At 35.6% G+C, this 10,697-nt stretch overlaps 1 protein-coding gene across 2 annotated transcripts in view; it reads left to right on the top strand.

Annotated features, from left to right (window-relative positions):
• Positions 1 to 5,944, top strand: part of LOC140665471 (lachesin) — a 100,360-nt gene extending 94,416 nt beyond the window's left edge. For both annotated transcript variants that reach the window (XM_072891643.1, XM_072891653.1), the window contains exon 5: positions 666 to 5,944. In XM_072891643.1, coding sequence (XP_072747744.1) covers positions 666 to 1,081 — 416 coding nt within the window. In that variant the 3' untranslated portion in view covers positions 1,082 to 5,944. The remainder of the gene's footprint in view (positions 1 to 665) is intronic.
• The last annotated feature ends 4,753 nt before the right edge of the window (positions 5,945 to 10,697 follow it).

The raw sequence follows: 10,697 nt of genomic DNA on the forward strand, positions 1-10,697 counted from the left end.
ATCAATCGCCTATTACGTAAATCTCATAGACCAAACATCGTTGGGGTTTCCCTCATCAGAGAAGTATCAAATTACGATTATTAATAAATTACGGCATACTCGGTTTATAATTATAATATATTGCCAAATTATAGCCCACTTATATTTAGACAGCTATTTTAAAAAGCTAGTTGATTATGATATAAAAACTAATGTTAAAGTAGTTAGAGTAATTAAACTTTAAAAAAAAATGGATAAATTAAAGCATTATTGTTTTATAAACCCTGAAAACAATTCATTAGGATGGATTATTAAAAAGCACAGCTTTTAATATTTATCGGAGAGCATTTCGCAAATTATATATATACACTTGAAATGAATATAGTATAAATTTAAAGTATGAAATTAATTATTCTCCTTGAAATTATTAATCATTATTATTCAAACAATTTTGCTAAAAGAAAAATTGACATAGTTTGATGATAATCACCTGCTATGCCTAATTTCCTTAGTATAGCAACCGTTTGAGAAACCCTGACGCTACGTGCTCGAGATCCTGTCGCCCCTTCGTACGAGCTATTCTCTCTTCTCGGTTCCTGCGCACTTGTAGTAGTAAACAATACCCTAACGTCTATCCAGGGCTATAAGCGGCTCACGTCTCACGTGTCACGTTCGGCCATTTTCAGAAGCCAGAGCGGAGATAGCCGGCCCTGCGGAGAAATTCGTGAGGCCCGGCAGCACGTTGCAGCTTCACTGTCTGGTGAAAAAGTCCACAGAGGCGCCGTTATACGTCTTCTGGTACCACAACTTCCGTATGATCAACTACGACGTCGATCAGGGCGTAAATGTCAGCACCGACCTCGCAAATCGGGAAAGTTGGCTGGAGGTGCCAAGAGCGTCGGATCGCCATTCAGGCAATTACACTTGCGAGGCCAACAACGCCCAACCAGCGCGCGTCCTGGTGCACGTTTTCAAAGGCGACAATCCTGCCGCTATGCAACACAGCATGGCATCGTCACCGTCAGTGATGGCTTGCACCGCTTTGCTCACCATGTTCGTCACGCTTAAGCTGGCGTTGCAGACGAACTGGACTTTGTTGTGACGTGCGTGAGTGTAAGATTTCGTGAGTGTTGAAATCGGAAAATGTGTGTTAGCGAAATTGTGTAATGTCACCATTTATCGTGTCTCATCCTTTATCCGCGTGACTTCGCGGATTGTATGTCGCGCAAGGATGTGAGTGCCCTAGTTCGCCAAAAGTTGTAGAATGGCAGTATTGTCATGGTGTTTCCAGTTGAAGACACATGGTTATTATTGATATCGGTGGCACACAAACTCTCTTGGAGCTGCTCAGATTGGCTGTGATTGATTACTATCCCTTCGGATCATCAACTTTGTCTAATATCGAGCAAAATAACGTCGGAAGACCAGCTGTGATCATTTGCGCCATCGAGCCATTTAATCCACCGCGTTCAATTACAATTCAATGAGGGATGTGCAACAATGCAGTATGCAGTATGCTAATACAAAGCAGGATAATGTCATCGCTACAAGATTATTAATGATCGATTATCATGTGTTTGTCTGTTATACCGGCGAAAATTTCCGAATCCAAGAAATGTCATGTTTAAACAGAAATCGATATAATAAGGATATAATAGGTCACTTATTCACGCGCACGGTAATTGAACGGTCATCTATCCGGACCAAAAAAGGTTCAATCTTAGCCTGGGAATAAAGTGCCATCATAAACTTTCAGATCAATTACACTATATCATACGTTCTTCTATCGATCGATCGTTTACATTCCGTGTCGCATGTTGGAATGAGAAATATTAGGTCGTAATGCAGAGGCAGATGGCATCGAGAGAGTGTTGGATTAACTCCCGCTAAGATAGTATTCGATCGATCGATCAGTCGATCCGCGCGTGCATGATTCGATGGGGAAAAAAAATTAACACAAAAACAACACGAAGACAGTTTCATCAATTCTCTCTCTCTCTCTCTCTCTCTCTCTCTCTCTCTCTCTCTCTCTCTCTCTCTCTCTCTCTCTCTCTCTCTCTCTCAGCAGCTAATACAAAGAGTTTGATAAATGTCCCATACCGATTTCGATGAACTGGAATTTCTATGCGCGTGAATGTAAAACGTACGTATACGAATGAAAGTTGTTAGAGAGAACCTTGATTTATTTACGCTCATCGGACAACGTAAAATGTAATTAAACGGTTAAGTTTAAACTGGTAGAAAAATCACATAGGCGACAAATACTTTATCGAGAGTGCTCATCCTATTTATGACGCGTGTGAAAGTAAGATTGATAGTGCGGGTCGGAACTGTTCGTAATATGTCAAACTATGATGCGTGAGCATCAACGACGGATGCATTAAAGTAACAACGATGATACATTCGCCGTCATCGTTAATCGCACGACCCTGCTAGCTCCTTTGTTCGCGACCTGGCAGGTGCCATAAATACAACAGGTGGAAGAAATACAGCTCCAAAAGTTGCGAGAGTAACGTCTTTTCTTACGGACGGCCTAAGATGCTTTACCGGCGAGGGTTAACAAAAGAAAATCTAGAGTGTGATATTATCTTTTCTCCGATGCACCGAGTGCTTTGATCGGTGATAAACGGTGGACCTCAGTGAAAGTAATGCCGAGACTTAAACAAGCAAACTCAACTTGCTACTATGTGTTCTATAGAATGACTATCGCAAGCCGCGCATACAAGCGAACATCTATTAAGTGCTCCGGGATACGAAACTATCGTGCCAACATTCTTTCATAATTAAAAGTTTACTGACAGTCAAGTCACTAAGAGATCTTCGGGCTTAAACCGCTCGCATCAATCAGTAAAGTATATTTGCATTTGTGAAAAAAAATGTTTCCGATAAATTCAATCTGATTATTTTATCAAAAATTATTATGTTAAAATAATATTAGCGTAAATTTTATTCTTTAATTATAATGTTGCTGATTACGATCTAAATTCTTTTATCGTTGAAATTTATTAAATTGACAAATTGTTATTGTATTGATAAATTAAATATAAGTCTCTCTCTCTCTCTCTCTCTCTCTCTCTCTCTTACACTTTTCAAATAAATAATAAAATGAATAAACTTAATTGAATATAAAAAAATATTATAATGTTTTTGGAATACGATACACATTATCTATAAAATTAAATATTTTGTATTTATTATTAAAGAAATTTTTAAGAGAAAGAAGTTGAAATAAAATTAAAGATATTTGTATGCAAAAATCATAATCGCGACTTTAATCAATTCGCATCTTTTGAATATCAAGGACGATGCGATCGGCTTAAGTAATGTTGCGCATAATTTACGATGATAATAAGTATCGCGTTTATTTCATTTTTGACTACGTGAAACATTAAATGCAATGTTTATTCAACATTCATTTTACTGCTTCACTTAAGATTCAAAAAAGAATATTTCTTTTTTTTCGGTATACAAGAAACGTTCTTTTACGCTCTTCGAGCATAAAACTCACATACTCAAGCGACAATCTATTCGACATGATTGATGTTACAAGCAAGAGTACGGTGCACGTGCTTTCCCGATAATGAAACGATAATCGTTTAATCGGTCTACGACGAGTGTCACAATTAACGACGATATTTCCGGACCGTTGCACCGCCATTTCCCCGACATAATTTTCCGTAATTTGCCTGGATGCGACCTTGCTCCGAAAAGCAGAGCAAGCTGCTAACCTTGCACGCGTGCATCCCTCGATTGAAAGTGCAAGCGCTAGCTGCCGATAATCCTTAACCGCTCGTGAATATATCCTGACACTGACAAATTACGGAGTTTAGAACTTGTTAATCTTGATTATCACCCTCTTCACGCATACACGCACACACACACACACACACACACACACACACAGACACAGACACATATACAACGCCAATCGCTGATGCGCGCGATGAAAAATTGTAGGAAAGAATGTACAGCTGTAGGAACGAACGAGCAAGGCCGACAAAAGTTAAGAAGTATGTGTATATATTGCGTGCTTTCGAAAGTTCCTTTTAAAGCTGACGGAGAACTGCAAACTGCTGGAATCACCGAATTTAATGCACAGCACCCGCTGGCAAGTTGGCACAACGCAAGCAAACTTAGCCGAACTATCGCTGAACGGAAAGAATTAATTAATGAATTGACTTTAGAAACTGTAAAGATACATTTGTTATCAAGAATTCCAAGACAACATAAATCCTGGATTTTTTATATCTGTAGTCATTTTATATTTCGCACAAGAATAATTGAGACTGCTCTTTTTGCAAATCGAATAGACATTCTTTGGATAAAATTCTACCCGGAAAAAAAAAATTATTAATTAAAGACGATAAGTGAGAACGTAAACAATTTTTGCAAACTATTAACGTAAGAATATTTTGCCGATATTAGAAAAGTCACATCTGAAATGTCATATTTTCCATTATTACAAGTCATTACGAAAACTGAATTTTTGGAAATCTTACTAAATGGAAGAAGGGAAATCTTGGCCGAAATATTCCGAATACTAAAGCACACGTGATATCTAATAGTTCTGTAATTTCTGTCGGTCGGGCTCGATTTCAGCGAATGCAAGCTGCATCCGAATGTAAGTGACACGCACGCACGCAGAATAATCTTGTATATTCGGGCTACATAGCGCACATAATTAATCGCGATAATCCTGCCGTGATGCAACGCAGCCTAACGATATTATTCTCCGTCGCTGCGCTGCTGACCTTGTTTATAACATCGAAATTAGTTATACCCAACATTCACGAGAGAGATGTTACTGGCTTCAAGAAACATCTCCCTATGGATTACAGCGCATCCCACATACAACCGGCTGCTTGTGTTTAACCTTGGAGCGTCGTGATAGGAATAGAAATAGATAAACGGAGAAAGATTTGATATTGATAAATGCTCCACTGGAAGAGGAGAGAAAAAGATAAAAAAGTCTAGTCTTAACGGTGTGAGATTTCCGATGCGTATCAATTCCAGCCGCGCGACGCTCCGGTTAAAATTTTCGCCATCGTTTTCTCTTTCCCTCGCTAGCAACGCGTCTGCTCTTTTCCCCTGTATTTCAGTGGTGAAATATCGTGGAAAATATGTCGCGCTGGATTTATTCGCTGTCGAAGCAGCAGACTCATGCGATCATGACCTATTGTCTGTTTTTGATGATTGCTACTTTTTTTTTTTTTTTTTTTGCGTTTTGCCGAGAAGCGAAATCCGCTGGATCGCTCCCGATCTACTAGACTTGTTTCGCAAAATAAAAGTGACGGTCGTGTCACTGCTCGTTCGTGTGATGATTGATACTTTTTTTTTGGCGTTTTGCTGAGAAACAAAATCCGCGTTTTTATCGTTTGGATCTAATGGATCTCTGTGTCACTAGAAAAAAAATGGGATGATGGTACCAAAAGGTTCACCCTCTATAAGTTATTCCCTTTCGGAATGACCGATTCAATTAGGCGAGTGATCAAATGTACCGCATATAATTACGAAAAAGGAATTTATGATGGCGATAAATTTTTCTCACCCATCAGCGAGCAAAAAACGGGAAAGGATGGCGTATCCAGCGGTCGGCGGTGCTGCGAGTTCAAATACATTGTTTCATTTACCCCCGTTTCCTCCATTAATTCATTATCCTGCAATAGCCGTCCCCAACGGCCATATATCGTACATTTTCGACGGGAATAATCCTTCGTACTGCGAATGGCACTCAACAAACGCACGATTCAGCGTTGAATGAAGAGTTCTCGCCGATGTGTGAAAATCCGCGCAACGGCTTATCCCATAGACTAAGAGAATGTTAATGACTGGACAATGTTTTGAAGACGAATCGATCGCTCGACGCACGATTTCAAGTAACTCTAAACGGTAATATCTCTGTAACTACGTTGTCTGGAATATTGTTTAATCATTAAGCGTATAATAAATGGTTTAAACAATCATATACCGATTTTTCAAGTACAATTACACTCTTGTATGTCATATTTTATAAATTCAAAATAATTACGCAAAATGCTTATAATTATACAAAATGGTATAAAAGTATAAAAATTATATTTACTTTTAATTTCAGCAAGTAATTATTTTCTAATTTATTATCTAATTGATTAATTTTATATTACTTTTAGCGTCATAAGATGTATACTTTTTATAAGTGGGAGGCAAAGATTTCGAGGAAAAAAATTTCACATTTAAATACAATATATAGTATATTAAATATTACAAATTAATATATTAATACATGTAATAAATTGTCATGACGAAAGATGAACATACTGCAAGATTCAAACAATAACAATTACGTTATTGGTATCTCCGGTAAGTGTAATTATCACGTTGCAATTTGATGCATTGACCTCGATAATATCAGCGTGCTAATGACAATGTTTACCACATTAAAATTGACGTTCGATCGGCACATGTCGATCATTGTGCCATGCTTGAATAGCACACAGATGGATAACTTCTCATTAATTTACGAAAGGAGACAATTACGTTCCTGAACAGTTTCGTGGAATTTGAGGACATCGCCAATTACATTTACCACTAAATTTTAAAAAACGCCTCGATTTATGGTTATTATTTAATTATGTCTTTTAATAAATTAATAGATTCAAAAATTAAGTGTCAAAACTAAAAGTTTTCTACAAAATCTTAGTTTATCATAAAATTATGTAGATTTTTAAAATTTTGTAATTATATTTTAAAATAAACTTTATACTGTTTTAAACAAATTGTCAAATTTAGTTAATTTTTTCAAAGCTAAAATAAAATCTATTATTGTTATTTTATTTAATGCTCATTCGCTACAAAATGTAATCTGCAGTAGAGACTAATAATATTTATCTGTCGTTCTTAATTTACTTGCAATAAAATGCAATGGTTAAATATTACAGTTACAATTTTAGTTTAACTTTAAAATATTTTTTAGTTTTTAATCTAAAGAAAATTAAGAAGTTTGCGTTTGATTATATGTGTAGTTTTGTTTCGGAAAGATACATTTCACAGATAAATACACTTTCAGAAGGTAGGATTCGAGCGTTAATAACTTGTACAGGATTTCCCTATGATCTCTCCCGTTCTGTACACAAAGTTAAATTCCGATAATCGTTTGATCCGTATAGGCTATTAGATTAAAGCCTCGTATGTTATTCCATAAATACGAATGCATTGATGAAACAGTTCGTAGCCAAGAGCGCTGATTACCTTGAGAAAATCAAATTTGCATAATTATGTTCAACGAAACATAATCTTATTCATGGTGTTCAAATTGAAATTTTCATTCTGAAATGTAACATCTCTTTTCGATCAAATACATATTCTACGATGTAATTACGCTCGAAATTATCTGCCTGCGCTCTTTCGTTAATTTGACGACTCTAATTCTCAATACAATAGAATTTCAATCATTTATGCATATTTTCCATTCGCAATCAAATGTTTAAACATTTAATTTAAATTTTTATTGAATATTTATAAGCCATGAATCAAATAAACTTAAATAAAAAAAGAATAATTATAAATATATATATATATATATATATATATATATATATATATATATATATATATATATATATATATTAGAAAATAACAATTAATGCCATTTTTTAAATAAACTATTATTAAAATCTTTATCAAATAGAATAGTTTGATTATAAGTTTATTTAATCGATTACTTTATAGTTGGGGACTTTATAGGTAAAGTTTCCTGTTTGACAGTACGAAACTTCATCCCTATACATAAGTGTCATTCTATAAGTAATGCATCATTTATACATCACTTATAAATAATAGTTTCTGCGAAATACCTAACTATACCTAAGTGTAAGTATTTTATTAAATTGTTATTCTTGAACAAAGTGTCAGTATTCAAACCGTTTGATATAATAGATTAAATGCGAGAAACAACAAAAACACATGAAAACAACATGTGAAAGTTATTTTTATGTAATACGTGATTTTTATAAAATATACTTATAAATATTAATGAGTTATCGTTCTACAAGAATTATAATTAAAATGATTCATATATATTATAGTGAATTAAGTAAAAGATATTTGCGATTACATTTGATTAAAAGACCATCACGGAGATTTCTCTGAAGGTTCATATTGTTTCGGTTGGTGCAAGAAAAAACGTTATTATTAAAAATTAATCTATCATCAGATTAAAAGTGGCTTTCAGGTGATTGATTGCAGGATTTTTCGTGTCGACCAGCCCCCGGCAGGCGTTAATCTCCCAATCGAGCGCTAAACCCGGGTTCGAGTTTCACCCTTCGAGCCGATCTGCAAATAACGATTCATAATCAGGTGAGCGCATTCACGCCTAAACACAAATCAACAATTCCGGAGTAAACGACTACCCTTTCGGACTCACCCGCTCGACGCCGTTCCACGGATGCGGGGGGAGGGGGGGGGGAACAATCGATTTTGAAATCTCTTCTTTCTCCAGTGTGCGGTGAAACCCTTCAGCCGATCGGGAATTGAGCACCGAACGCGGCCCCGGCCGACATCCATCGATATCTCTGGGTAAATATGAAACTCACCCGCACTTTCTCGCGTAAACACGTTGCATATCGATGCGTCGGTTCTCGTACAATAAAAAAGAGAGAGAGAGAGAGAGAGGGAGAGAGGAGAAAAAAAAAGATTTTAACATACAGGCGCAAGCGATGCACGTCGAGCGTCACCGCACGCGGCAAATCAAATGGATGCTGCATTCGCAATCAGCGTCCGATATCCGAACGTGCTTTTGAATCGTTAATATCGCGCACCGACACGTCGGTCGTCATTATTCCAGAAAGATGACTCTAATCTATCCGCGCCATCTCGTCATAGGCGTAGGACCGACTATATTGCTGATTCATGTCTTTGATAGGAATACTGTGTTATAGTTAGTTAAGCGGAATCAAGTATCTCTGTCTCTATCTCTCTCTCTCTCTCTCTCTCTCTCTCTCTCTCTCTCTCTCTCTCTCTCTCTCTCTCTCTCTCTCTCTCTCTCTCTCTCTCTCTCTCTCTCTCTCTCTCTCTCTCTCTCTCTCTCTCTCTCTCTCTCTCTCTCTCTCTCTCTCTCTCTCTCTCTCTCTCTCTCTCTCTCTCTCTCGGCTTACCGTTACGATTCGTGACAACCTTCCTCGTCGTATCAGACGTACCACGTATCTCGAAGTAGCGTCGGCTGTCTACATTGGGATAAAACCCGGATTATTATATGTACCCACCGTATATATCTTCCTGGACGAACGGACAGAAGGGAGTGTCAGGGTGAAAGCTATGACGGATACTGCCCTCGCTTCTGATAACAATGCTGATAACCGCCTGCGCGAATCCAGTCATGCTACGATGTCCGTTGTTACGAGCCACGGTTGATTAATTCACGGTTGATTTTAATTTTCCCACCGGCAAACTGAAAAGCTTAAAACACACCTAATTGCGGAACAGCGGAACCAATGTGGAAATATCTTAGTTCGACAATCCGATTAACATCGCTTTGTTTTAGAGAATTAATTATAATAAAATAATCTGTTCAAAATAAGATAATACAAATATGCAGGAGAAACGAAAGTTAAGCGATTTTAGATACATATTACGTGATACAAGAATATATAAATTATATAATATAATCGAAGTATATACATTCGAGAAAAAAATAAAATTACGTAATTATGTATATATATAATCATATATAATCATATATAATTGTATGCGAAATGTAGAGCGATTTGACCATATCTAATATAATTTGCCAATATAATTAAATTTGAAATTTGATGCGATATATGATCTGGTCATATATAATAATATTCGAAATTTAGCGTGATATAATCTTGTCTTTATATAATCCTATTCAGTTAGATCTGTTTTCATACATATAATTAGATCTAATCAAATATGATTATATAAAATTATATCGCGCCAAATTTCGGACATTATTATATATGATTATATAAAAATGTGATATCAGATCTTTTATGCGTATCTAATTAATATGTATATTTATATCTGATCATATTTAAACCATTTTTTTCTCAGATACATACATACAATATACATATAAGTGCATATATACATGTAAATATAACATACATACATATAGGTAACTGTATATGTATTGTATGCATTATATTTAATGCAGTTATTTGCAATTCCGCGTTACTTTGCATATTTTACGGCCAGTCATGACATACAATTCCTGGGGACTCCCGGAGATCGGATTAGCGTCGGAGAGAATAGCTTATATAATACTATCTGCTACATTCTTACTTACAATAGATTAACGCAAAAGCAAAGTTATTATTATTTTAATATATGCATGCGTTAAACTAACTTTAAAAATATCCGAGAACAATTGGACATAGTTAGTATTGTTTCACAGTCGACATTTATCTATTATACATGTATGAAAGTAATTTAAATAAATTTTACTTGTAAATAAGATAACGACAAAAATAAACATTCTTATAAAAAAATACATATTATATACAAGAGATATATATTTACATAAGATCAATAAATATGTTCAATCAAGCAAATATGAATATCTCTCTTTTTGAATATTTAATAATATATATCTCAAATATTGTTCGCGCGCATGTGTCTCTCTTGATATCTTTAGTCGTTCTTATTATAAAAGTAGTTTTACTGTAACTTTTTTCAATTTCTCTTTATCTTTCCTTTTTAAAATAAAATTATGCAAAAAA

This window comes from Anoplolepis gracilipes, chromosome 1 (assembly GCF_047496725.1).
Source record: "Anoplolepis gracilipes chromosome 1, ASM4749672v1, whole genome shotgun sequence".
Lineage (NCBI taxonomy): Eukaryota > Metazoa > Arthropoda > Insecta > Hymenoptera > Formicidae > Anoplolepis > Anoplolepis gracilipes.